At 67.8% G+C, this 25122-nt stretch overlaps 8 protein-coding genes across 8 annotated transcripts; 2 read left to right on the top strand and 6 right to left on the bottom strand.

The window, feature by feature from the left end:
- Window positions 1–1141: 1141 nt before the first annotated feature.
- EMIHUDRAFT_470006 (hypothetical protein) lies at window positions 1142–2058 on the bottom strand. Its single transcript, XM_005772559.1, has 2 exons — window positions 1515–2058; window positions 1142–1439 (listed from the first exon to the last, which is right to left on the bottom strand). Exons 1-2 carry the CDS (start codon window positions 1962–1964, stop codon window positions 1224–1226), a joined length of 666 nt encoding a protein of 221 aa, XP_005772616.1. The 5' UTR covers window positions 1965–2058; the 3' UTR covers window positions 1142–1223.
- Window positions 2059–2817: 759 nt separating this feature from the next.
- EMIHUDRAFT_444755 (hypothetical protein) lies at window positions 2818–4189 on the top strand. Its single transcript, XM_005772558.1, has 5 exons — window positions 2818–3336; window positions 3509–3553; window positions 3620–3655; window positions 3732–3778; window positions 3847–4189. Exons 1-5 carry the CDS (start codon window positions 3100–3102, stop codon window positions 3950–3952), a joined length of 471 nt encoding a protein of 156 aa, XP_005772615.1. The 5' UTR covers window positions 2818–3099; the 3' UTR covers window positions 3953–4189.
- Window positions 4190–4371: 182 nt separating this feature from the next.
- EMIHUDRAFT_117735 (hypothetical protein) lies at window positions 4372–5888 on the bottom strand (the record flags this gene model as incomplete). The annotated part of the gene is made up of 3 exons (XM_005772557.1): window positions 4372–4657; window positions 5059–5120; window positions 5289–5888. The coding sequence occupies 3 exons, from the start codon at window positions 5886–5888 to the stop codon at window positions 4372–4374; spliced, it is 948 nt and encodes a 315-aa protein (XP_005772614.1).
- Window positions 5889–6754: 866 nt separating this feature from the next.
- Window positions 6755–8865, top strand: EMIHUDRAFT_75293 (hypothetical protein; the record flags this gene model as incomplete). The annotated part of the gene is made up of 6 exons (XM_005772556.1): window positions 6755–7291; window positions 7394–7627; window positions 7886–8055; window positions 8113–8218; window positions 8283–8358; window positions 8516–8865. The coding sequence occupies 6 exons, from the start codon at window positions 6755–6757 to the stop codon at window positions 8863–8865; spliced, it is 1473 nt and encodes a 490-aa protein (XP_005772613.1).
- A 3245-nt stretch (window positions 8866–12110) lies between these two features.
- EMIHUDRAFT_242354 (hypothetical protein) lies at window positions 12111–14083 on the bottom strand (the record flags this gene model as incomplete). The annotated part of the gene is made up of 6 exons (XM_005772555.1): window positions 12111–12269; window positions 12454–12630; window positions 12731–12871; window positions 13067–13123; window positions 13162–13900; window positions 13986–14083. 6 exons carry the CDS (start codon window positions 14081–14083, stop codon window positions 12111–12113), a joined length of 1371 nt encoding a protein of 456 aa, XP_005772612.1.
- Window positions 14084–14516: 433 nt separating this feature from the next.
- Window positions 14517–15613, bottom strand: EMIHUDRAFT_242353 (hypothetical protein; the record flags this gene model as incomplete). Its single annotated transcript, XM_005772554.1, has 4 exons — window positions 14517–14820; window positions 14912–14982; window positions 15083–15195; window positions 15571–15613. 4 exons carry the CDS (start codon window positions 15611–15613, stop codon window positions 14517–14519), a joined length of 531 nt encoding a protein of 176 aa, XP_005772611.1.
- A 5404-nt stretch (window positions 15614–21017) lies between these two features.
- EMIHUDRAFT_242351 (hypothetical protein) lies at window positions 21018–21941 on the bottom strand (the record flags this gene model as incomplete). Its single annotated transcript, XM_005772553.1, has 3 exons — window positions 21018–21119; window positions 21195–21320; window positions 21825–21941. The coding sequence occupies 3 exons, from the start codon at window positions 21939–21941 to the stop codon at window positions 21018–21020; spliced, it is 345 nt and encodes a 114-aa protein (XP_005772610.1).
- A 78-nt stretch (window positions 21942–22019) lies between these two features.
- EMIHUDRAFT_242350 (hypothetical protein) lies at window positions 22020–24394 on the bottom strand (the record flags this gene model as incomplete). Its single annotated transcript, XM_005772552.1, has 11 exons — window positions 22020–22112; window positions 22298–22370; window positions 22437–22478; window positions 22548–22588; window positions 22662–22724; window positions 22789–22875; window positions 23175–23214; window positions 23400–23473; window positions 23553–23609; window positions 24019–24169; window positions 24273–24394. 11 exons carry the CDS (start codon window positions 24392–24394, stop codon window positions 22020–22022), a joined length of 843 nt encoding a protein of 280 aa, XP_005772609.1.
- Window positions 24395–25122: the final 728 nt, after the last annotated feature.

The raw sequence follows: 25122 nt of genomic DNA, 5'->3' as shown, positions 1-25122 counted from the left end.
TGACCTTGTCGCGAAGCAGGTGCCACGAAGCGCTATTTCCTGCTCTCAGCTTACCACCTCGCCTTCTCTGTCGCTCTCCTGGCCCAGGCCTACCAGGAGCAGGTCTGAACTGTGGAGTGCCAGACCGCACGAATATTGGGTCTTCAGGCTCATACCGGCTCGTGATGCCACGGAGAGGGCTCGAGATCGTCCCCGGTGGACCCATCTGGAGCGATTGCGAGGGCTTTTCGGAGGTCATTATCGGCGCCACCGACCGTGATATGTCCCGACCTACAGCTCTCATGCACCAGGCGCATGGATGAAGTCATAATATGTAGGCTTTCTCTCCCGAAGTCTTGAGCAATAGCCGCAAACAACGCTTTTTGGCACAGGTCATCGCGACACGTCCAGGTGCCGACAAAGCGGCTTCCCATCTCACCACCTCGCCTTCCCTGCCGCTCTCCTGGCCAAGGCCCATCAGTATCAAGCAAGCCTGAGCTGTTCCAGACCGTCCTTATTTTGGATGATGAAGCCCACTCTGGCTCATACCCCGGCTCTTACAGCCTCACACACGCCTGTTTCAGCCACAGACACCGCCGGCACGCACTCCCACTTCACACATGCACATGCACATGCTCAAACACAACCCCACACCAAAGCACAGCCCTGCTCAGAGTGGGCAAGGTCCACCACTTGGTGACCCAGGTAGCCTCTGGATCGTCACTGCACTCGGCGGCTCCTCTGCACCGTCGTGGTCGCGGCGAGCAGCGCCGGCCACTCCGGCGCCGCGTCGGCAACATGGGAGCATGTCCACCGCCACTTCGCGGTCGCAGCGCTGTTGTCGCCCAAAACGCCGCATGTGTACCTCTGGCGGGCCAAAGATCGACTCACATGTCGATTTTGACTCGACGGCGACATGGAGGCATCACGTCTCCATGCGCCCGTCAAGTCGGAGCCAGTCTGCGGCGATCACAGCGCTCGCAGGAGGTACATGCGAGCTTTTCAGAGTCAAGCGAAATTGCGGTTTGCGCGAAATCCCACACTGGTGAATTTTGCCTTTTTGCGTTGGGGCGCTGTCTACCACCTATGTGTGTCGTCTCCAAGGTTCTGTGAACTGTGTGGGATTCTGTCGGCGGGCCCGGGGGGGTGGCGTGCGTCGCCTCCTTTGCTTGTTCCTAAAAAAACCCCAAAACGCACCGACAATCACAAAAACCCACGCGCTCTCAAACGTCTCACCTTCCGACTCACTTGGCATCGCCCATCTCGTCGCCCGGCTTGTCGGTGTCGCCAAACGGGAAGTAGTCCTGCGTGATCCCGCGGTCGCCCCTTCTGCCCATGTCGATCGGCCTCCCTCCCTCCCCACCGCCGCCTGTGAAGTCGATGTCATCGACGGCGGTGGCCGAGGGCAGCCCCTTTGCGTCGGAGCCCTTGGCCGCGTTGCTCCACGTTGACGTGGCGGCCTACAGGACACGTCTCGGAAGCGTTGGAGCCGTCCCTCGGCCGCGCTGCCCACCACGTCGAGGTGCGCGGCGCGCCGTGCGCAGGCCGAGCCCACGCAGCGTCGCTTCGAGCTCAAAGGCGCCGACCGTGGCGACCAGCGCGCCCTTCTGCCAAACTTCGGTGGTGGGGAAGACGGTGACCCCGCGCTGGTCGCAGAGCGCATCCTGCGGCCCGCCGCCGTCGCGCACGATCTGGGCACACGCTAGCGCCGGCCCGCCGTACAGCTCCGAGGCCTCAAAGTCTGCGACTACCCTCTCGAGGAGAGAGTTGGACAGCGCACCCGCCTCGGTGTACGAGAGCACAAACACGCCGGACGGAGCCCCGCACAGCCGGTCCAGCGCCGCGCTCGTCGAGTCGGCGCTCGCGCCCGCCTGGTGCCGAAGGATCTTCATGGAAACGTCGCCGCCGCGACTGGACCTGCAGACGTGCACGCCGGGACGGAGCGCGAGCGCGCCGGCCACGGCCAGCAGGAGTGTCACACACATGCAGCGGATCGATCGATTGCAAGGCTGGCGAGAAATTCCCACGCCTCTCGCGGCTGAGTCAACCTGAGAATGCGAGCCTCGGCGCGAGCAGCCTGCTGGCAAACTCCGCTGTGAAGACCGCAGGCGCCCCCAGTCTTGCGGAGCTCGGTGTACGAACTTCACACCGAGCAGCTGGGAGTGGCTGCGGCTATAGCAGACAGGCGAGCAGCGTTCATGTTTTCACAGCAGGCGGGAAGTAGTACCTCGCCGTCTCTGGCACGACGAAAAAAAGGTCAAGGGCAAAAGAAGAAAAATATCTCCTGGTCATGCCTGTGCCTGCACGCCAGCCGCCCGGCGCCGCCTTCAACGCCGTCAACGTCTTCCTCCACCACCCAGTTGCTGGCCACATCGTCGAGGGCCTCCACTGGACGCTGCTCTGCCTCGCCGCCGGCCTGGTGGCGCCCTTTGTCCTTGCGTACAAGTGCGTGCGCGCCATCCGTGCGGCGATGGCGGGAGAGCTGGAGCTGGCCGAGACTGAGCGTGGCCGCTTCGGCATCTTCATCTCCGGCTGCGACTCCGGCTTCGGCAAGACAGCCGCGCTCTCCCTCGCCGGCCGCGGCTACACCGTCTTTGCGGGCTGCCTCACGCCAGAGGGAGGAGCGGCGCTGCGCGAGGCTGCGGCGGGAGGCGAGCGGCTGGTGCCGGTCGCCCTCGACGTGACCAAGGACGCGTCCGTCGACGCCGCCGTCGCGGCCGTGGACGAGTGGCTCGGAGGCGGCGGCCGCCGCGCGCTCCTCTCTGTGGTTTGCAACGCGGGCCTGGCCGCCGGCGGGCCGATCGACTGGCTGGCGATGTCGGACTTCGAGTCCAACATCAACGTCAACTTTTACGGCGTGATCCGGCTCACCAAGGCGCTCCTGCCCGCCCTCAAGCGCACCGCCGCGATGCGGCGGGCGGGGGGCGAGGGAGCGCCGCCGCAGCCGCGGTTCGTCATCAACTCGTCGATCGCCGGCAAGCTGCGGGTGGCGTACCTCTCCCCTTCCTAGGAACCTTCTAGGAACCTTCTAGGAGCCTTCTAGGCAAGCTTCCGGTGGCGTACCTCTCCCCGTACTCGACGTCGAAGCACGCGTGCGACACGTACGCCGCCTGCCTCCGGATGGAGCTCCAGCACTTTGGCATCGGCGTCACCACCGTCCTCGCCTCCTTCCACAAGACGCCGCTCATCGTCGCCGCCGACGGAACCTTCCGAGGCGCCGACTACGTGCGCAAGACGTGGGACCGCATGGCCGCCTCCAAGCAGGCCGAGTACGGCGAGGCCGTGCTCGAGTGCCTCGAGTACTCGAGCGACGCCCTGCTCATTGACTTTGCCTGGGACCCGCTCCGCGTCAACGAGGCGTGCACCCGAGCCCAAGCCCCACCCCCGACCCCCGAACCCCATCCCCGAACCCGAGCCCAACGCCCACGCCGCCCAAGGCCCAGCCCGCTCCGCGCGAGCGAGGCGCCGGTCCGCGCGGCGACCACTCGGCATTGGTTGAAATGGGCTGAGTGAGCTCTCCGTTGGTTAGGCGCTGGTCCGCGCGGCGACCACTCTCTCCCCACCAGAGGCGGAGGTCTGCTGCCGCTGCGAGATACCGTGCCGTGATGTGTCATGTGCATTGTGCTTCATACAGGCGGAGGTCTACTGCGGCTGCGATTCGCGCTACGTGATGCAGGCGCCGCCGCGGCTGCTGTTAGCGAACAGTTTGCGACACGCCCAGTCCCGATTACTCGTCAAGTCTCGCGATGCAGGCGCTGCCGCGGCTGCCCGCTTTCCTGTCCGAATGGGTGGTCGAGAGGTGCCTCAACTGGTATGGCCACCACGCGTCATGAGTCATAAATAAGAGCAGGCACGCATGGTCAATAGGTACCTCAACTGGTACGGCCACCGCGCGGGCGTCAAGCCGGCCGCCGTCGAGGAGCAGCTCAAGCAGCTGGCTGGCGCGCGTGACTCGAAGGAGAAGACGCTCTGACCTTGGGAACCCCCTCCTCTGTCTCCGCCTGTTGGGGCGGGCCTTCAACATACAGTGGGTTGCGCGGGCGTTCGCGTATCGCGACGCGGCTCAGAGAGTCAGGCGAGCGCGCAACCGGCCACGAGATTTGCAGCGTGCGCGACTCTGAACTCGAGACTCTGAACGCGGGGCGTGTGATGTGCAGTGTGTGCCGCAGACGGTTCGGGTCGATGCTCTTTTGTGTCCCTTGAGCTCTTCCGCGGAGATTGTTATTTGTTTTTATTTTATCATATTGAGAGGAGAGGCAGAGGGGTGTGTCAGCGGGGGATCCTGGCGGGCGCCCGCCCCCCGCGCGGCCCCGGCGCAACCCCTTCCAAAAAAGAAAAATCGTTGTCGAAGAAGATCCGGCGGGTTTATCGCGGAGCATCACCAAGGGCATCTCAGACGCTTCTCATGAAGGCGGCGACCTCGCGCTGCACCGCCGCCGCGCCCGCGGGCTCCTGGAAGACGTACCAGTCCACCTCCGGCAGAGAGCACACCCTCGATCCTCCAGCGGCACTCGTCGCCTCAAGCCAGAGAGCGGCTGCCTCTCGCGGCACGCACGTGCGCTGCTTGTCTCGGCCCGCCGCCTCGCCAACCACCGCGAGGACAGGCACGCCCAGCCGGCCGCCGGACGGGGCGTACGTCTCCTCGAGCGCCAGGTCGGCCTGGATCACCGGCACGTACCTATTCACGCCGGCTGGCTGTGAAGAGACGCTGTTCACAGGGTCGCCATGTCCGGCACTCGCATGCCAGAGACCGCGTCTGAACGCGTCTGAACGCGCTTGATCGCGTCTGATCGAGGCTCCTCTCGGCCCCTCTCGGCCCCTCTCGGCCCCTCTCGGCCCCTCTCGGCCCCTCTCGGCCCCTCTCGGCCCCTCTCGGCCCCTCCCGGCCCCTCCCGGCCCCTCTCGGCCCCTCCCGGCCCCTCTCGGCTTCTCTCGGCCCCTCTCGGCCCCTCTCGGCCCCTCTCGGCCCCTCCCGGCCCCTCTCGGCCCCTCTCGGCTCCTCTCGGCTCCTCTCGGCTCCTCTCGGCCCCTCTCGGCTCCTCTCGGCTCCTCTCGGCTCATCTCGGCTTCTCTCGGCACATCTTCGTCAGGCCGGCGTCGCGGAGGATGAAGTCGGTGCCGCCCTTGTCGGCGAGCATCGCCTGCTAGCGGGCTGGTGAATCAGTAGCGAAGGCCTCCGTCCCAGCCCGTGGCGGCAGAGGCGTCGCCTTGAAGGCGTCGTCGTCGAGCTTGTGCAGCTCGCCTGTGCCTCACTGACAGTTGGGTAATCAAGCACGGCACAGGACGATCGCTGTTGCTCACTCCATCACCGGCCCGCCTTTGCGGCCGGGCCAGGAAGGGCCCTCGGCGCTGACGGCGCACAGCAGCGCGGGTCCCTCGCCCGGCGCGGCGGCGCTGATGGCGAGCGCGGTCTCGAAGGCGAGGAGGGCGCCGTGGGAGAGGCCGACGAAGGCGAAGGGCTTGCCGCCGCGGAGCGCCGGGCCGAGCGCGGCGGCGAGCGCAGCGACGAGCTCGCGGGTCGAGGTGTGCAGCGCCTCCTTTTGGCGCATCCCTCGGCCGGGAAGCAGCACCTCGTACACCTCGGACGCCTCCATCGCCGCCGACCAGTTTGGGCGCATCAGGTTGTGCGCCGAGCCCTGCCCGCCGCGGTTGCCCGTCCAGTTGAACACGACCACGCGGTGCGTCGCCGCCGGCTTCTTCCCGAGGCAGCGCAGCCAAGGCGTCGAACCGGTGGGAGCGTCGCCGCGGGTGTAGGTGCCCGCCGCGCCCGGCACCGTCTCACCGCCACTCTCAAAGTAGGCGACCGCTTCGGCCTCGCTCCACTCGGACATGGTGACGAGGTCTATGGGCACGTCGTCCGCCATCGCGTCGGCCTGGATCTCGAGCAGCTGCGCCTCGGAGAGTGGCATGGGGTGGCCTCGGAGAGTGGCAGGAGTGGCAGGAGGTAGCTTCCCGCAGCGCAACGCAAGGCTGCATCTCTTCGCAGAAGAATTCTTAACTTACTAGGCGTGCGCCAGCGTCTCGACACCGAGATGTCTGGTCTATTTATTTATTACGACACCGTGATGTTCGAGGAGGTGGCTGCGGCGACCGCCCGGCTGCTCAAGCACCACGCGCGCTCCGGCGCGTGGGTAGAGATCTCGCCCGGCAACCCTACTGTCTGAATTCGCGGAGCGAAGAAAATTTTATCGGAATACGTCCATTTTTGGAGCTTGGAATACGGCGTATTCCATGGAATACGTGGAATGCGGGTGGAATACGGGTGGAATACAGGCCTCTGGGAGGTCATTTGGAATACGTGGAAAACGTATTCAGACAGTAGGCCGGCAACCCTAGGCCTAGCCAGGCCCCACGCGCTGGCCGCGACCGCGACCGCTCGATCCCGAACTGCCCCGTCAACTGACATGTCGGAATTGTCGGAGAATAGCGACTAGCACACCTCTGTCTGTCAAGAGTCCCCAGAAACCTGAGGAGTCACACAGTCCACCTGTGTGATGCACGCCCTGCCTTCGAGCGGGGCGGGGTGCGCACTGTCCCTCTGTGTTCGTGTGCGTCGCCCATCTCTCCCTGGAGATGATTTTATTATTTTTTTGCCGTGTGTATCCCTCCCTTGCGTGTCTGTTTTCTTTCTTTCACCGTGATGTGTGTGCCACGCCCTGCGAGCGGGGCGGGGGTACGCACTGTGCCTCTGTGTTCGTGCGTCGCCCATGCGTGCTGCATTTTTTATTTGTATATGGCACGAGCGCGCTCTGTCGTCCTCCGTTCTGTTGTCGCCATGGCCTCCTCGCGCCTCCTCCGACGATGCGCCGTCATCTCGCTCTTGCTTGCGCTGCTGCTCGCCTGTGCGCCGCAAACCGTTCTCCTCCTGAATCGCGCACTCGTCCTCAGCCTCGCGCTGTCGCCTGCTGTCCTGCTATCGCCCGCGGCGGCGGCCTCCTCCACTATCCAGCAGTGCCTCTTCCTTCCGGCGCTGCGGCACGCTCTCGGCCGTAGCGCCGCGCTGACAAAGTGGGGCCAGTGGGCGGCGACGCGGCCGGACCTCGTCCCTCCGTCTGTCTGCGAGGCGCTCTCCGTCCTGCACGCGCACGCGCCCGCCCACGCCGCCGCGATCTCGCGCGCCGAGGTCGAGGCGGCCACCGGAGCGAGCATCGAAGACTACTTTGACGCGTGGGAGGACGAGCCGCTGGCGAGCGGATCCATCGGCCAGGTCCACCTCGCACGGCTCACTGACTCGGCCAGTTCTGTGATGCGAGACTCCTTCCTCCCACAGGTCCACCTCGCCCGGCTCAACGGCAGTGCGGTGGCGGTCAAGGTTCGCCACCCGCGTGTCGGGGCAGAACTGGAGGCGCGGCTTCGAGCTGCTCGAGCCGCTGCCTATGCACAGCCTCTTCACACCTTCACGGCCCGTGAACAGGCGGACTTCAGGCTGCTCGAGCTGCTTGCGCGCGCCGTCGACAGCGTGCCCGGCTTGCGCTGGCTCGACGCGCAGTCGACAGTGAAGCAGTTCGGCTGGGCGCTGCAGCGGCAGGCGTCGCTCGAGGAGGAGGCTCGCTGGCTGCGGCTGGTGGGTCGCAACTTCGAGGCTTGGGGCGACGTCCTCCTCCCCGCGCCTCTCTCGGCGTCGCCGAGTGTTCTGATTGAGACCCTCGTGCCGGGCGCGCTACGGCGAGGGCACACACCGTCTTGCAGCTTCTACTCTGTGATTGTGTTGTCATGTGCTAGGCGCGCCCATCGGCGAATACATCAACTTCGCCGCTGCGACCGCCTCGGCCCACGACCCGATCCGCGGGCGCGAGAGGCGGCAAGCAATCTCTGCGGCCCCAACTCCTAGCGTCTCACCCCCTCTGCATTGCCAATCAGCCGCGCGCGGCAGCTCAGCGTTGCGCAGCGGCACTACATCGTACAGCGAGGCTCTGCGCCGGCTGCCAGCGAATGCCGCTCGCAGGCCGCTGGTCACCTCTCGGGTGGGTGTCCGTTGGAAGGCGTCGACATCTACTACAAGATGCTGCTCGCGGACAACCTGATGCACGCCGACCTGCACCCCGGCGAGCCTGCCCACCGGCGCTGCGAACGGCCGTGAACGGCGCCTCATCACGCTGTCTGCGCTGTGAGCACAGGCAACTTGCTCTTCAGCGCCGACGGGCGGGGCGGGCTCGGCACCATCGGGATGGTCGACCTCGGCATGACGGCGGTGCTCACCGCGAGCGAGCAGCACAACTTCATCGGCTTCCTGCAGGCCGTCGGCGAGGGCTAGTCATCCGCAGTCTGTCGACAAACCAAGACGGATGTGAATGCGTCTGCAGGCCGTCGGGGAGGGAGACGGCCGCGCCGCGGCGCGGTGCGTGCTGCGCTGGGCTGGCGGCGGCGGCGGCAGTGGCAGTGGCGGCGGCGGCAGTGGCGGCGGAGGCTATGGCGCGCCTGCGGGCGAGGCGTCTCTGCGCGACGTCGCGTTTGCCGACGCGATGGCGAGTAGCTTTGGGCGGCACTGCAGAGGGTACGGCCACGGCATTGACTTGGGCGTCGTGCTGAGGGAGAGATAGCCGAGACGCAGCTGAGATCGGGCACATTTGGGGGAGGCGTCTCTTCACCATCGTCTGCCGCGAGCAGGAGACGCTCAGCCTCATCCGCGAGCACCGAGTCGCCGTCGGCGCGAACTACGTCACGCTCGTCGTCAACGCGATGTGCCTCGAGGGCATGGCGCGCCAGCTCGTGCCCGAGTACAACGTGATGGATGCGGCCCGCCCGCTGCTCGTGGCGCATGCCAAGCTGCCGCGCAGCATCTTTGGCGCGATCAGCCCAGCTGCGCGGTTTGCGAAGCGAGTGCACGATCGCACGGTACTGCAGCGGTTGCTGCGCGAGGGCGCACGGATTGCTCCGCGGGAGTAGAGTCTAGGGGTGCGGTCCGATAAATTCGATAAATGCAGCACAGGCAGGTACCTGGTCATGCCTCTTAGAAGAACTTTGCACGCGCGCGGGGCCCGCGGCCACTGCGACGGGGTGTGAGACGAGACACATGTGTGCTCTCACAGTCTCCAGACTGCCGACGCCGGCACGCCGCGCTACGACCTACGTGTTCCCGGGCCGCGGGCGTTCTGCGCGCGAAAGGCTACACGCTTCGCGCGGCTCTCGGCGCTCACGAAGCGCCGGTGCACGACCGCGCGCGCAGCTGCTGCTACGTCAGTACGCGGCTTTAGCAGCCGGTGCCGCGTGCCGGTGTTGAGCTTGAGGCGGGGAGGGCGCGCGGAGTCCGGACACCGGAGACGAGAGCGGCACTTAAAGCCGACGTTAGAGCGGCTGTCCAAGCGTGTGCGTCGAGAGGTCGAGCGAGAGAGCTACACGGCTTTAGTGTTTGTCAATTAGTTTTTATAGAGGGTGATCCGCTTCCCGCAGACCGGGGTTTCACGTACACTAGTGTGTAGTACACAGTCACAGTGTACGTCAGTACACACCGTACCTTACACTTATATGTATGTATTAGTGGGGACGCGGACGGCTCGATTGGACGCGTCCACCCTCCGTCCAGAGGGGGGAACAGAGGCTTGTACGTTGGGCCAGGTACCAATTTTGTCGAATTTATTTCAAAATCTGCAGGCGCGGAGCGCCTGCGAAAATTTTGAAGAAATTTGCAGTCGGGCCTGATTTTCATCAAGATCTTTCAAATTTGCGGTGTGGAGTTGGGGGGTGGGTTAGGTTAGGGTTATTAGGGTTAGAGGGTTAGGGTTAGGGTTAGGGTTAGGGTTAGGGTTGGGTCAGGGTTGTCTGGTTGTGTCTGTATATGCCAGCGTTGCAGGGTTCTGCGCTGGGATCTGGCCCCACAGCGCCGACGACTAAGACTCAGCCCCACACGCTGACCTAGGGTTAGGGTTAGGGTTAGGGTTAGGGAAAGGGTTAGTCTTCTTGTGTTTGTATGCCAGCGTTGCAGAGTTCTGCGCTGGGATCTGGCCCCAGCGCCGACGAGTAAGACTCAGCACCGCACGCTGACCACTTCTTACACGCGGCCGGCGCCCTCACCGCGGCAAAAGGGTCGAGCGAGCGGGCAGAGTCGCGATGTCTGCGCACCCGCGTGCCGATGGGCGGCGCACGCAACCGAGAGAGGCCCTGTCGCGCCGCCAGTAGCGTTCCGCACTCCCCACGCCACCAATTGCCGCCTCAGGGCGCCAGCCACCTCTTACACGCGGCCGGCGCCCTCTCGCGGCAAAAGGGTCGAGCGAGCGGGCAGAGTCGCGATGTCCCTGCGCACCTGGGTGTTCGCCGCCTATATGCTCTATCCTGTGCCAAGAGGATCTATTCTTTTTCCTTCGCGGCAACGCGATGGCGGCAAGGCCACTTTGCGCGCCCGCCTCGTCACGCAGAAAACCAACGGGCGTCGGACCGCGGTGAGACCGCGCCGCCCTCCGCGCCCGCCCGCGCCCGCAGCGTGAACACATACGCGCGTCCCTCGCCGCACGGAAACATACGCGCCAGCCGCGCACACAGCCTCACATGCAGCGCAGACCGCATGCCCGCGCCCTGGGCCGCCGACGACCCGGTCGGGCGGGCTGCGCGGCCGCCGCACACCACCAGGCAGGCGCACGAACACCCGCAGCGCGCCGCAGCCCACCGCGCAGCCCTGCCAGCCAAGCCTGCGCCTCCCAGCTGCACAAACAGGGCGCACAACAGAATACAGCACACAGTGCACACACCGGCAGCGCGCGCGCAGCACACGCAGACGCGCGCGCGACCGCAACACGCACACGTACACAGCACGCGCGCGTCGCACGCCAGCGCAGCGCCACACACAGAGCACACTTCCCATCAGCAGCAGCAGCCTGCCACAATCCACATCTCACACACGCGCGCACACACTCCCCCCTACCGGCGCACGCATTGGGCGTCGCCGAGAGCTCCCAAAGCTGACTTGTGTGGCTGCTTGTGCTGCCAGCTCCCGAGCCGGCCAGCCGCGCAGCCCCCCGCCCCCCGTTCTGGCTTGTTATGGCTGCTTGTGCTGCCTGCTTGGCAGCACAAGCAGCCACACAACATCCCGCTTCATCTCGCCTCCTAGTCTCGCCTCATCTCGCCTCATCTCGCCTCACCTCGCTTCATCTCGCCTCACCTCGCTTCATCTCGCCTCACCTCGCCTCATCTCGCCTCACCTCGCCTCATCTCGCCTCACCTCGCCTCGCAACCCTCATCTCGCCTCACACCTCGCCTCATCTCGCCTCACCTCCTCGCCTCATCTCGCCTCACCTCGCCTCATCTCGCCTCACCTCGCCTCATCTCGCCTCATCTCGCCTCATCTCGCCTCATCTCGCCTCATCTCGCCTCATCTCGCCTCATCTCGCCCCCCACCTCTCGCCTCACACCTCGCCTCATCTCTCGCCTCATCCTCGCCCCATTTTTTTTCTTTTCTAGACCACTCCGAGACCGACCCGCCCAAGACCGACCCGAGACCCGAGATCGACCCGAGATCGACCCGAGATCGACCCGAGATCGACCCGAGATCGACCCGAGATCGGCACAAGCGATCAACCCAAAAATGCCCCAGAGAGCCCCCTCCGGGGGGACCCCCCCTCACCCCGAGTGTCCGTGTCCTTCGCGAGTCACCGATGGGGAGCGGGGGGGGGTGCGAGATGCACAGGGGAGGCTGGGGAGGGGGGGGTCCACTCTGAAGACTGCCGACCGCGGGGGGGTTTTGTCCCACAGGGTTTTACCCTCCGCGTGAGGATCGGCGCGGCGAGGGGGTAGGTTCGAATTCGCCGCGCAACATTTCACCCCCACAGGACCCCGCCCACCCCCCCTCATGGTCCCACCTAGTATCCCAATGAGCCTTCGCACCCCCTCCTTGCGCAGTGTCCCCCACTATATGTCGCCGTTATCGGGGCATGCTATCCTGTGTAGTCAGGGCAAGTGGGGGCGAGGCGCAGTCCCTTTGACGTATGTATCTCTGGGTTCTGTCCCTAGTCTCGGAGGGGGGCTTGAAGCTAAGAATATTTTATTTTCTATCCTGTGCCAAGACGGACACATTTTGACAATCAAAATCTACCTCAAAATTTGCGACCGCCCCTCGAAATTTGCTGATCAAAATTTGCGGTGGCCCGGATCGAAACCTGTACTTTGGCCAACTTGTACGTACACACCTGCTTGAACCGACCTTACCACTGCAGCGCCCGCACCGCGGCGGCCTGCTGCTGCCTCGCGTTGTGGCCCTGCCGCTCGTACCTCAGCCGCGCGTACAGCACGGGGCAGTCGATCGCCTCGCACCGGATGTCGCGATCGTGCTCGCCCGTGCAGCGCATGCAGTGACGCGTCGTCTGCTCGTGCCTGTTCGTCGATTAATCGATGATAGTTACCTTGCTTAGCAGCATGCAGTGGCGCGTCGGCGGCTGGTGCCTCTGCTCGAGCAGCCGCAGCCGCGTCGCTAGGGCAAACGCGGCGTCGCCAGGCCGGCCGAGGCACGCGGCGCAGAGGGTGGCGCCTGATCAAGTCATGGACTACTTGGTCCATCAGTGGCCGGGCAAAGGACGCGGCGCAGAGGTCGGCGCCGTCGGCCGCGGGGGCGTCGCACAGCACGCAGTGCTCCGAGTGGTAGTACTGGTGCATGGTCCGGCGCGGGCCGGTCGCCTTGACGGGCGCCGCTCGGTCGAGCGCGAGAGGGACGTTGTTGCGCTTCATCTGGAGGGTGTACCTGCGGGTCACGCCCGGCGGGTCACGCCCGCGGCTGAGCTGGGCGAGCTCATCTCGCGCTTCCGGGAGGGGTGTGCCATCGGAAGACGTCGACGCCGATCGGCTCGAGGATGCGGTTGAGCGCGGGCAGGATGCCCTTGAAGATGTAGTAGTGCGCCGCGATCTTGAGGCCGCGCTCGTGCAGGAGCAGCTCCTCGGGGCGGCGCGCCGACTCGCGCAGCTTGAACGCCTTCGGACGAGTACCCGAGATCACCCGAGATTATCCGAGGTGAGAAGGGCAGGGCCGCTGCAATGCCTTGGTCGACGACGCGGCGACGCCGAACTGGGCCGACTCGACCACCACGAACGGCACCTACTCTCGGGCAATCTCGCCTCATCTCGGGTCATCTTCGGGTAGTCGACTCGCCCGCCCCGAGGTGCACACCCGCTCCCCCATCTCCGCCGCGTCGCGCGGGTCGATTCTCTGCCTGCGGATCGCAACCTGACCACGAGACACAGCCGAGGTCAGCCCGAGATCACATCCCCAGACACAGCGCGCAGCCGCGTGGTGGCCGCCTGGCCGGACCCCGGCGCCACGCCCTCCGACTTGTACCCGAAGGTGTCTTGCGCGCCGCCCTTCATCTCGGTGGCGAAGACGCAGTCGATGAGCGGGAAGCGGCCCGTCCACAGCTTGTCGCACTGCCGGAGCACGTAGCTCTTGACGGCCGACACGTCCTTCGTGGTGAGGAGCAGCCGCAGCGCGCGGTCCATCACCTTGACCGTCGCGAGGCACGCGTCGCGCCGCACCGCCTCGAGGCCCTTGACGTCGAGAGCGGGCGCGCGAGACGCGTCGCCGGCGACGTGCTGCTCGTACTGCCTGGCCGACTCGTACGAGAGGCCGACGTACCGCTTCTTTGCCTGCAGCATGCTCGCGGCGTACACCTTCTCGAGCTCGAGCTCCATCGGGTGCGGGCACCTCTCCGTCACCGCCTCGGCTATCGCGCGGCCGACCGCGAAGGCCTCCGCGACCGACCGACCCTCGAGCAGCACAAACATCGAGTCCGTGTCGCCGTACACCACGCGCGCACGCCACTCGCGCCGCTGGTGCACCATCTCGATCGCCGCCTCGAGGGTCTCCCTCCCGGTCTGCACGATGGCGTCTGCGAGGTGAGCGTTCGGCATCCGCCCGGAGTAGGAGGCGGCGGTGTACCCGTACGTGACGTTGGCCACCAGCTTGAGGCCGAGCTGCCGGTCGTTGAGCGTGCGGTGCAGCGCTGACCTGTGAGCAATGAGGCAACGGTGAAGTACTGTCACTCACAGCCCATGGATCGTGCAGTGAAAGCGCAGGCCCGGGCGGCAGCGACTTCATCGCGCGCTTGACCATAAAGCGCGTCTCCAATATCTCGCGCAGCAGCCGCGGCAGCACGCCTGATCCACGCAGGGATGCCTTGAAGGATGTCATCGGCGTCTTTCACGCTGCACCGCGGCAGCACGCGCCAGGCCGCGCCGCTGCGCGCGCAAACAGGAGCCCGTTTGGCGAGGCGTAGGTCCCGCGCAGAAGCCCGCCAGCCGCCGCAGAGGGAGCGGCAGAGGGGGCGGCAGAGGGGGCGGCGGGAGAGGAGGCGGCGGGAGAGTAGGCGGCGGCAGAGGGGTTGGTGGCAGAGGTGGGCTGGTCGCTGTCGGCGGGCGGGGCGGCGGCTCCGACGCGGCGTAGGGCGGCGCGGAGCTGCCAGCCGGCGTCTCGAGGCCCCGAGGGGCCGTGTGCCTGTCCGTCCGGAGGCGCGCCGGTCAACCAGTCACTCACTGACTAGCGAGGGGCGTGTGCGAGGCATGTGCGATGGCCGAGCGCCTCTTGCGGGTGGAGAGCTAGTAGCTCAGTGAGTGGCTAGCAGCTGCTAGCGCGAAATCAGTCCTAGGGGTAGTGACGAGTGCACCTCGTCGCGGGTGGCGAGCGCACGCGGAGGCAGCTCGAGGCATCCGAACTTATGCGACGGCCCCGCCTCCCTCCGGAGGGTAGGCGCCATCGCCTGTTCGCAGCGCAGAGGTGTGACGAGGCGCGGGTTCGTCTCCCGCCGGAGGGTCCGTGGTATCGCCTCGAGCTTGCCAAGGCAGGTGGAGTAGCAATAGTTGTACGCGCAGACGACGGAGGGGTACAACGAGCGAAAGTCGAGCACGGCCACCTGTGGCACAGTCATAGACCTATCAACCGAATACGAGACAACAACGTGCAGAGTCGAGCACGGCCACCTACGATCAACTCATGCCTCGATCGGCACCCGCCCGACCGCACGCCTCTCGCCCCCCGCTGAGCAGTGCGGCCGGGTCCGAGTAGAGGGTGCCCTCGGGGTCGAAGTTGAGCGCCTGGGCACTCGACGGCTGAGTCGGTGAGGACGATGTGAGAGGGTAAAAGCAGCGGTGCTGCGTTGCGCGCCTGGCACTCGATGGCTGACTGGCCCCTCACCTGCTCCTTGTTTATGGCGGGGAGGGCGTAGTCTTGCGTCCGGGCCAGCCGCAGCAGCATCGACTCCACTCGGTACTGCGAGCCTCGCACCAGCACAGAGTGGAAGTCGATGCCTGATTGGGCAGCGGATTGGTCAGGAGGTATGGCTGAGTTGTGAGCACGGAGAGGGAGTCGGTGCCGAAGACTCGCGCGTGCTCCGAGGTGCGGGAGATGACCTCCAGCCTGGCGACGAGCAGCTCTCTCGTGATGAATCACACCATTCCTTCTATTGCATGATGAACCAATTATCCAGTCTGGCGAAGAGCAGCGTGGTGAACGATGAGGTATTGTTTGGGTATCAAACACCGATCTGTTCTCTTTCGCCTGGCGACGACGAGCAGCGTGGTGCGGAGGACGGTCGCGTAGTGGCGCAGCACGTGCAGTCGGCCGGCGTCCAGCCGGCTCGCGGCCGGCGGGACGGCGGCGGGCGCCTGATTGAGATAGTCAACCCTGGATGAAGGACCACCCAACCGCCTCGGCGAGCGGCGGCATGGGCGGGCGCCTCGTCCCACCACAGCGTCATCGAGCGGTGGGTGTGGGCGGGCACGCGCTGCGGCATGGGGCGCCTAGCTCTCGCAATCAACGACTGATTGGCCACTCCTCGGCGTGGGCCGGGTGCGTGCTGTGGCTTAGGGCGCCCGTCCGCGCCGACAATGGTGAGCAGCTTCGCGGCGACCTATAGATTCCTCAGGCGGCATCGTAGTGTTTTCACTGATCACGGCGGCGAGCAGCTTGGCGGCGACGTTGTCGAGTGTGTACGAGGTGAGCTTGAGCTCTGCCCGCGCGGAGCGCCACACGTTGAGCACCAGCCGGCCGCAGACCTGGCCCACACCCGCGCCGGCGTGAAGAGGCGCCGCCGCCACACACCTCTGACCAACCGGCCGCAGGCCAGGTCCATCGAGCCGTGCTCGCCCCACGGCTATCTCTCGGCTAGATCTCGGCTATCTCTGGGCCAAGTCCATCGAGCCGTGCTGCTCGCCCCACGGGTCCCGCCTCGCCCTCGCGTCGCCGTCGTCCGAGTCTGGCATCCGCCCAAGCAGCCGCACGAGCGGAGGCCTCATCCCGAGCACCGCGGCTCGCTCGAGCGCGTACCCGAGCGACGCGCGCCGCACGTCCCACGCGAGTAGGATGTCGGGGTCGTGCTGCTGCACCGCCGCGGCGAGCGCCTTGAGCAAGCCCACCTCCCCTCCAGCCACGCGCGCCTCGGTGCAAGCAACGCCACGCCCGAGCAGCCCGCCGCGCAGCCGCGCCTGTTCACAGCACACGGCGTGAAGAGGCGCCGTTCACACCCTCACCCACCGCCGCCGCGCCGCCGCGCCGCCGCGCCGCCTCCCAGCCCTCCCCCGCCCTGGTCCGACCGAAGGATGACGCCGTACCTGATTAGGCATGACTAGCCATTCATCGTCAACTGGACGACCTGTCCGGCCGAAGGGTGGCGCCGCACCGCATGCTCCGCTCGTCGTGCCACTCAAACCCGCCGCCGCACCCGCCCCCATCGCCTCCGCCACCGTCTCCGCCCTCTGCACCGCCGCCGCCTCCTCCGCCTCCTCTTAAGCCTCCTCCTCCGCCTCCTCCGCCTCCGCGACCGCGAAGCGGCCACGCGCCGTCCTCCCGCTGCACGCAGTACACGACCGCCAGGATCTCGTCCCCGCCGCCGGCCGGGGCACCGTGCGCCGCTGACGTGCCGGCTGACCCGCCCGCCGCGCCTGCTCAGTCATCAGTTATCACTCCTCGCGGCTGCACGAGCCAGATGCCTGCACGTGTCAGCCGCGCCTCCCGCCGCATCGCTGCCGGGGCGGCCTGGGTCAGGCCTCATCCCGCCCCGCGTGCGCACGTGCAGCTCGAAGGCGAAGAGGCAGAGATGCTGGCAGCCGTGAGGCGCCTGGTTCATACTCATGACACGTCAATGACGGCGAACTGCAACTGGGGCGTGGCGGCCGAAGAGACGCCAGCTCCGCCGCCGCCGCGCCGCCGCCGCGCCGCCCCTGCGTCGCCATCGCAGACGGGCCCGACACGCCGGTCATCGGCAAGGCGCCTGCGCGACCAGAGCAGAGAGAGTGAGAGCGGGGCGAGGACGCGGCATGTCTCACACGGCGCCTCGCAGCCTCGGCAGAGGCGTGTTCGAGCGGCGCACGGATGTCCAGTGGCTGCTTCGGCTGCGTGATCCCGCGTGGGAGGGGTCGGCAGAAGGGTCGGCAGACGCGGGTCGCCGGCAGAAGGGTCGGCAGAAGGGTCGGCAGACGCGGGTCGGCAGAAGGGTCGGCAGAAAGGTCGGCAGAAGGGTCGGCGGACTGGGGTGGGCAGGCGCGGGTCTGGCCTCACCACACAAGTGGTACTGGTGGAGCTCATGGCCAGGCCAGACTTGTGCCAGCTGGCCTCCGCACACGATCGCGGCAGCGTGCTCTCTCCTCTACACCGCGCCGGTCTGCGCCGGAGAGGGCCGTGCGGCGGGTTGAGCGGAGCGGCTCTCCTCCGACCCTGCAGCCTACTCAGGAATGAGTCGTATATCACTAGTTAGCCAGCTGGCTCTCCTCCGACCTTGCGGCGGCGGCGGGACTGGCCGCCTCCGCAGCACTGCTACCCGGTGCACTGCCTGGCGGCGCTGCATGCACCGCCGTCGGCGTGCCCTCCGACGCCTGCGACGAGTCCAGGCTGCGGCCCGCCTCGCCCCCGCCGCCCCCCCCTGGCCCGCACCTACCCCTCCCGGGGTCCGAGTCGGGCGCTGCAGCCCTCGCCCCTCCGCCGCCTCCGCCGCCTCCGCCGCCTCCGCCGCCTCCGCCGCCTCCGCCGCCTCCGCCCCCGCCGCCCCGCCGTCTCGCCCTGCCGCCCGCTATGCTGCGGCCGCCGGCGGCGGCGGAGGCGGCGCCTCCGCGCTCGCGCCCGCGCCTCCCCCCTCGTGGCCCGGGTGTGTGGAGGCGGCACCAGGCGGCAACCTCTGCCGCAGACGGCGGAGGCAGCGCCGGCGCGAGGACTCGCGGCGCCTAGTCTCGGTGCAGCCTCCCGCTAATCTCGGGTAGTCCCCCTTCGGGTCGCTTTGAGGGTCAGCGGCTCCTGCGGCGGCGACGCGACGCGGGCTGCGGCGACCCACTCTTGCCGGCAGGCGGGGCAGCCTAGAGGGAGGTCGAGAGAGGGCTCAGGGGAGAGTGAGAGAGCCTTCTCCTGCCGGCAGGCGGGGCAGCCGTCGGGGCGTCCGCGCGCGTCGCAGAAGAAGCGGCAGAGCGAAACGGCGCCTGGTAAGCATCACGAACCTTGATGGCTGATGGCTCGCTGGTAAAGAAGAGTCTGCAGGGCCAAGCCGCGCCCGCAGAGCCGAAGCGATGCTCGCGGTGCCGCACGACCCGCGAGGCGCCTAGTGGCACTCAATGACTCTTCCCCGATTCATTCGTGACCATGGAGCATGCCCGCGAGGCGCCTAGTGAGCAAGTTCCGTCGCGAGTGATTCGTCAGCGACGGACTCCGTCCGCCGGACCGCGTTGCGCTGCAGCTGCCTCCGTCCGCCTCGAGGTCGGCGCGGTTCGAGTAGAAGACGCCCTTGGGCACCACCCGAGGCCAGAGAGTCTCCTGCACCGCCGCTCGAGACGGCGGCGCCTCCTTCGGCCGCAGCACCTGCGATCATTCACATCTCCCGTCATGGCGAGTGGCAGCACTTCATGCTACGCGCCTCCCCGAGGCTGCGGCGCCGTACAGCCGGCGGCGAGGGGGCCGTAGCCCCTCGAGATCACACGGCTGAGCCCTCGCGCTGCCTGCCTCCCCGCGGCACCGCCTGCTCGCAGATGGGCTGCGTGAACAGCGTCTCCTCACACGCCTCGCGCTGCTCGCCCCGTCGGCTCGCCAGCTCGCGGCGGTGCGGTGCCGTGGCTCATGGCAGGCACGCCCGTCGACGCAGCCCGCGACTGCTCCTCCGGGTCCGACTCATCGCTGAAGCCAGACTCGTCTCGCTGCTTGAAGTCCGTCCAATCTCCTAGCGTGTTGCCTCGCTCGTCGTACTTTGGAGAAGCTGGCCTTGGGTGGTCGGGGTAGTCCGGCGGCGACGTCGCGAGCGACGGAGGCGGTGGCGGCGGCAGTGGCGGCGGCGGCGGAGGCGGCGGCGGCGGAGGCGGCGACGAGCGAGCGCCGTGTGCGGGCTTGAGATATGGCGGAGGGCCGCTGCGTGGAGACGGCGGCTGCGGGAAGTGCGGAGGTGGAGGCTCTGGCACTGTCCCGTAGGGGTCCGGCGAGGTGAGCGGTCCTTGTTGGTCGGCGGGGGCGAAGAAGCGTGGGAGGTCGAGCAGCGGGTCTAGCAGCGTGCCTCCGGGGAGGATCTCCGTCCCGCCGGGCAGCCCTTCGGGCGTGGCGGCGTGCGAGGCGGCGTGCGAGGCGGGGGCATACCGCTCTGTCGGTGACCCTGGCGGCGTCGCGGACAGCGGAGGAGGCGGGCGCTGCACGACGAGCAGTTGGCTCAGCTCTGCTTGGCTCAGCTCCTCCTCCTCCGCCGCCTGCCCGCCACCGCCCTCCTCCTCCTCCTCGTCGGCAAACTCGTCAAAGAGGCCCGCCCCCGCCTCCGCCCCAGCCCCCGCCCCCGCCCCCGCCGCCGATGCCGCGCCCTCCGAGTCCACCCCAACCTCTATCTCCTCCTCCTCCAACTCCTCCTCTTCCTCCTCCTCCTCCTCCTCCGCCTCCGCCACCGCCACCGCCTCTGCCCCCTCCTCCTCCATGGCTTCTCTCGCCGCCGCTCCACCCTCCTCCACATCCATCGACGTCCCCTCCTCCGTCCCCCCCTCCGCCACGCCCTCCGCCGACCCCTCCGCCTCACCGCCGCCTTCCTTCGTGTCGGACGCCTCGCGCACTCGCTTCACGCCCGACACCCGCACCGCAGGCCCATCCCCGCCCAGTCCAAGCCCGCCGCCTCCGCCACCCCCTCCGCCTCCTCTGCCGCTCCCCGACTCGCGGCGGTACGCCCGGAGGTACGCCTCCCTGCAAAAGGCGGGCAGGTCCGGCGGTAGACCCGCGAGCAAGCTGCTGCTTGGCTGCTCGGCAGCAGCAACGGGGGAGCGCTCTGCCGCCGTCGCCGCCACCGCCGTCGCCGCCGCCGCCGTCGCCGCTGCCGCCGTCGCCGCCGCCGCCGTCGCCGCTGCCGCCGTCGCCGCTGCCGAGGGCGGAGGCCCCGAGGATGCGAACGAGGAGGTGGCGGCGGCGCTGGTGGCGGAGGAGGAGGGCTCCCTCTCCTCCTCCGGCTCCCTCTCCTCGTCCGGCCGCTGAGGGCTGTCCCCGCCGCCGTCCCACTGCGGAATCACGCCCGCCCCCTCCCCCTCCCCCTCCCCCTCCCCCTCCCCTGCCCCCTCCCCCTCCCCTGCCCCCTCCCCCTCCCCTGCCCCCTCCCCCTCCCAGCCCGCGCCGCCGCCGCCCTCCCCGGCGGGCTCGCTCCCCCTCAGGCGCTGCGCCAGCTGCTGCGACGCCAGCTGCGACGCCTGCAACTCCTCCTCGAAACTCGGCGCCACGCCTGAAGAAGAAGCGGCGCAGTCTCGGGGACTGCCCCGCGCAGTGTCGCACCTCGGCGAATGCCATCGGCGCCGGTGGAGACGCCCGCCCCTGCGAGGACCGCGCGCACCTGTCAAGCGGGGCGGTCGACAGCTCCTTGATTAAACTGACAAACGGCCGCCACCTCCGAAGACCGCCGCGGGGACCTACGGGTCGATTCATGGCTCCCTCAGCTGCCTGGTCCAGCCGGGCCACCACCACCCTCCGAGGACCGTCGCGGACCTGCTCCTCGAGCCGCGGCAGCGCGAGAGCGGGAAGACGCGCCTGCACCGCCACCGGGCTGCATCACAATTCGTGCCATTCGCAACTAACTAATGGGCTCGCCTCCACCGCCACCGCGAGCTCAATAGGTGAACAGCAACTGATCAAGTGGCGGCATTCACAAGCGCAGGCACGGGCTCGCCTCGACCGTCACCGTCCCAAGCCGCGTCACCGCCGCAGAGGTGACTGCTCCGAGCCGGAGCAGCTGCAGCTGCAGCTCCTGCTCACACCGGGGTAGGGGCTCATCGACTGGTGTCAGCTGTTTACTAGGAGCAGGAGCAAACGCAGCTCCTACTTCACAGAAGGAGGCCGTGAAGAGCAGCTGCCCGCTCCAAGCCTTGGCTGCGGCCGCGGCTGCCTCGAGCGCTCGCCGCGGCATCCCCTTGAGCGCCGCCGCCTCGAGCTCGAGCACCTCCTCCACCTGCTCACGGCAGGAGGTGTGAAGAGACGCTGCTCACAGCCGCGCCGTATCGAGTGCCTCCTCCTCCGCCGCCTCCTCCTCCTCCTCCCCCTCGGCGTATGCCCCTGCGGCGTCGGCCTCCGCGCCGAGGGAAGACTGCTGCGACTGGGACGGCTGCAGCGGCTGGGAGGAGAGGCCACCCGCCTCGTACGCCTCCTCGTTCTCCTGTTCACGGCGGCGGGCGGTGTGAAGAGAAGCCGCCTCCCCGCCTGCCGCCTCCTCCGCGCCCCGCCATCTCCTGGTTGATCTCCCGCAAGAGCGCGTCGAGGCCTGACTCAGCCGCGGAGGCGGATTAGCCGAGTCCTGGCCGAGAGGCAGCCAGACACCGCAGAAGCGCGGCGGTGCCGTCTTGCGGCGGCTGCGACAGCTGCGGCGGCTCCGACTGCTGGGACGGCTGCGACGCCTGTCGATGAGCAACGCATCGATGGCTCCAGATGACCGATCAGTGCGGCCTGCCTGCTGCACCTTCGCCTGCAGCTCTGCCGTGTCCGCGGCGTCGATGAGCTGGGTGAGCCCTCCCGGCGGCTCGGTCGGGCCTCCCGCCGCCTCGGCAGACGCGACGGGGGAGAGGGGGCCGTCCATGGCCCAGCCTGATCACCAACACACAGCACTTCATTGCAGCGTGACACGGGGAAGAAGAGCCGAGCCCTCCGGGGCCCGCTAGCCGTCCCCGGACCCCCCGCCGCCGTCGTCGTTGCCCGCCGCTCCCTCCTCCTCGTCCGCCTCGGTGGCGGCGAGGATCTGCTCGAGCACCTGCAGGCAAGTGTGAACAGGTAGGTGTGAAGGAAACGGGCAGGTGTGAAGAGGCAAGTGTGAAGAGGCAAGTGTGAAGAGGCAGGTGTGAAGAGGTGGCGCTCGATCGAACCCGCATCGCACCGCTGTTGCTACTACAACTAGCAATGAACTACAGGCTAGTCCGCCTCGAACTGGTCCCGCACCGCACCGCTGCGTGCGGGAGGAAGAGCACATCGCAGCGACGCCTCGGCCGCCGGCGTGCCTCCCTCGGGAGTCCTAAGAGTGCATCCGTGCTCGTTGACAACGGAGGGACGCCGGCCAGCGTGCCGCCCTCGAGGGGACCCGTTGGGGCCGCGCAGCGGGGCAAGCCCGAGTGCTGCCCGCCTGCTCGCAGGGGCGGAGGTGTGTGGAGAGGCGGGCCTCGAGGTGTGCAGAGCCGTGGCGCTGCCCGACCTGTCGCGCTCGTCCCTCCACAAATTGGAGAGGGAGGAGACCTGAGGGCCCACGCTTGACAGGCTTGGCAGCTCACCGGCGGACAAGTGCACAAGTCGGGGAGGGGCGCGGCACCATCTGCACGTCGGCGCGGGCGGACGAGAGGGGCTCGTGCAGCACGTCTCGCGCGTTGAGCACCTGCTCACAGCTGTGGCTGTGAAGAGGGCGAGAGCGACTCGCGCAGCACCTCTCGAAGCAGGACCTGCGCCGGTGCCGCGTCTAGCTCGAGCTCGCAAGAGGTCAGCCGCGGCGCGAGGTACCGCACGCACAAGCCATGCGTCTCCCCCTCCTACAGCACACGCCTCCCCGAGATCTGGCCGAGGGGCACCCGAGACTCCTCTGCCCCGTGCGTCGCCCCCTCCGTCCACACGCTTCGAAGCCCCGTCTCCCTCCGCCGCCTCTCGCTCCCGCCTCCAACGCTCCCACCGCCTCCCCCTCCGCCGCCTCCGCCTCTGCCGCCTCCGCCGCCGCCGCCGCTGCCGCCGCTCCCCTCGCCGCCGCCAGTCTGCGAGGCGAGTGGAGAGGCGAGAGGGCGCGCCGCCGTCGCCCGAGGCAGGCCCGGCCTCAGGGCGGGCAGAGAGGCGCCACCCAGCCGGAGCAAGTCCATGCCGTGCAGGTTGAGGTCGACCTGCTCACGGGAGAGAGGGGGGGGGGGGGGTGGAAGAGGCGGCTCTCCACGGGGCCCTCCCCGCAGCGAGGGCCCCAGGCCGGCCTTGAACTTGAGCGCGTACCCGACGTGCGACTCGTACGGCTGCGCCTGCGGGGCGTGTGGACAGGTGGGTGGCCTGGGAAGGAATCGCGGCGGTCGGTGACCGATGCGGCGGCGGCTGCGCCCGCTGCAGCGGCGGCACGAGGCCGAGGAGAAAGAGGTCGGCCGCCTCGACGACCTAGTTGCCGAGGGATGGAGAGATTCGTCATTCTGCGGGGGCGACGCCGGTCCGGCCCCCCCTCCACCCCCCTCCCCACCTGGTCCACGCCCCTGGCTTGCGTCTCGACCAGCACGACACGCAAAAAAGGGCGCGCCTGCCGAAGGGCGTCGAGATGAGCCGAGATGAGCCGAGATTGATCCGCCTCCACTGGGCCGCGAGAAGGCGGCGCGCGCGTAGAACGGCCTCCGTGAGGCCACATCTCGGCTGTATCTCGGCGAGATCTCGCCTCGGCGTGGTAGCCGTAGAACGGGGTCCTCGACACTACTGCGATGTCAAACACCCTCGCCCGCTCACGCTCCGCCAACGCCGGCGCGCCTACAGCCGATGGCGGGCGCTGCTGCTACCGCCCTCGTCCGTGCCGCCCTCTCCCGCCCGCCGCCTCCGCCTCCGCCGCCTCCGCCGCCGCCGCCGCCGCCCGTCTGAGCGGCTTGTGCCCGCGCGGCTCGCTCGGCGGCGCGCTCGTCCTCGCGGTGCGCCAGCGCCGCGTCCAGGCTGTCCGCCACCCTCCGGCGAAACGCCGCCACCCGCTCCTCCGGAGCCGACGCCAGCCAGTGAGGGCCGGGCACGAGCAGGTGCGGGAACGCCTCGTGCATGTGCACGCACGCCGTCTGCCCGCGCGGCGTGGAACCGAAGACGCGCATGACCGGCGCGTGCCTGCGGCCGGAGGCGGCACGCTAAGTCGCATGCTGCGTCGCGGCGATTCGCGGCCGGCAGCGTGTGCTATCAGCGGAAGCGCAGGTACGACTACAGCCCGCACCGGATCTTCCTGCCGGTCAGCGGGCTGTGAGTCGGGTCGAGGCCTTGGACCGGAGGCGTGCGCGCCGGCTCCAGCTTGACGATGCGAACGGCGAAGGCGCACTCCGGGTCGTCGTCTCTCATTCCTGGTCGATCAGCCGCCATGCTGTCAAACAAATCGATCGTTATTGGGTCCCCGCTCTGCAAGGGGCCCCTCCCTCCTCTCGCCCGCCTTCATAGCGCGAGAGGGTCTCGAAGAAGAGGAGGTAGTTGAATTGAGAAATGCGCTCCTCTTGCGAGACAAACAAATCGGCCACGAGGCCTGGGCGGCCGCCGCGCTCGGCGGCGGCCGCGCCTGACATGCGTGGTGAGGGGGGAGGTGCTGCTCCCTACCCCCTCCCCCCCCACACACCCCACAAAACACCACAGACAGCACTCCACACACACCATGCATGGACGGCGGAGGGTACGACGACGGACACACTCGCAAGACTCCAACAGATAACAGAACAGACCAACCTCGAATCTCAGTCGCTCGGGAGAGGCGGGTGGGGCGACAGAGATCAAAGGGGGCGGGAGGACAGTGGCGTGGACGAGCACGCGGGTGCGCAAACAAGCGGACGCGCGATCTGAAACGTCGTCCTTGGCCACGTGCCCCGCTGGCAAACCACAAGAGAGGGTGGATAGAGATAGGCGCCTCAGGCGACCGCTCGTCCTGCCCCTCCCCTCAGCAGAGCGGGCGAGAATGCTAAAGCATTCACGCCACCTCTGCAAGGGGCCCCTCCCTCCTCTCGCCCGCCTTCATAGCGCGAGAGGGTCTCGAAGAAGAGGAGGTAGTTGACTTGAGAAATGCGCTCCTCTTGCGAGACAAA

The sequence above is a fragment of the Emiliania huxleyi genome (assembly GCF_000372725.1).
Source record: "Emiliania huxleyi CCMP1516 unplaced genomic scaffold EMIHUscaffold_357, whole genome shotgun sequence".
Lineage (NCBI taxonomy): Eukaryota > Haptophyta > Isochrysidales > Noelaerhabdaceae > Emiliania > Emiliania huxleyi.
Note: the sequence above shows the minus strand (reverse complement) of the source record. Positions and strands in the feature narration are given on the sequence as shown.

Excerpts from the sequence above, each read along its gene's own strand:
- EMIHUDRAFT_470006 (XM_005772559.1), bottom strand. The coding sequence starts at position 1,964 with ATGTGTGTGACACTCCTGCTGGCCGTGGCCGGCGCGCTCGCGCTCCGT. Across the intron at positions 1,440-1,514 it reads GTGGGCTCGGCCTGCGCACG|GCCGCCACGTCAACGTGGAG; the intron begins GCGCGCCGCGCA and ends CGTGTCCTGTAG.
- EMIHUDRAFT_444755 (XM_005772558.1), top strand. The coding sequence starts at position 3,100 with ATGGAGCTCCAGCACTTTGGCATCGGCGTCACCACCGTCCTCGCCTCC. Across the intron at positions 3,554-3,619 it reads TCTCCCCACCAGAGGCGGAG|GTCTACTGCGGCTGCGATTC; the intron begins GTCTGCTGCCGC and ends ATACAGGCGGAG. Across the intron at positions 3,656-3,731 it reads ATTCGCGCTACGTGATGCAG|GCGCTGCCGCGGCTGCCCGC; the intron begins GCGCCGCCGCGG and ends CTCGCGATGCAG.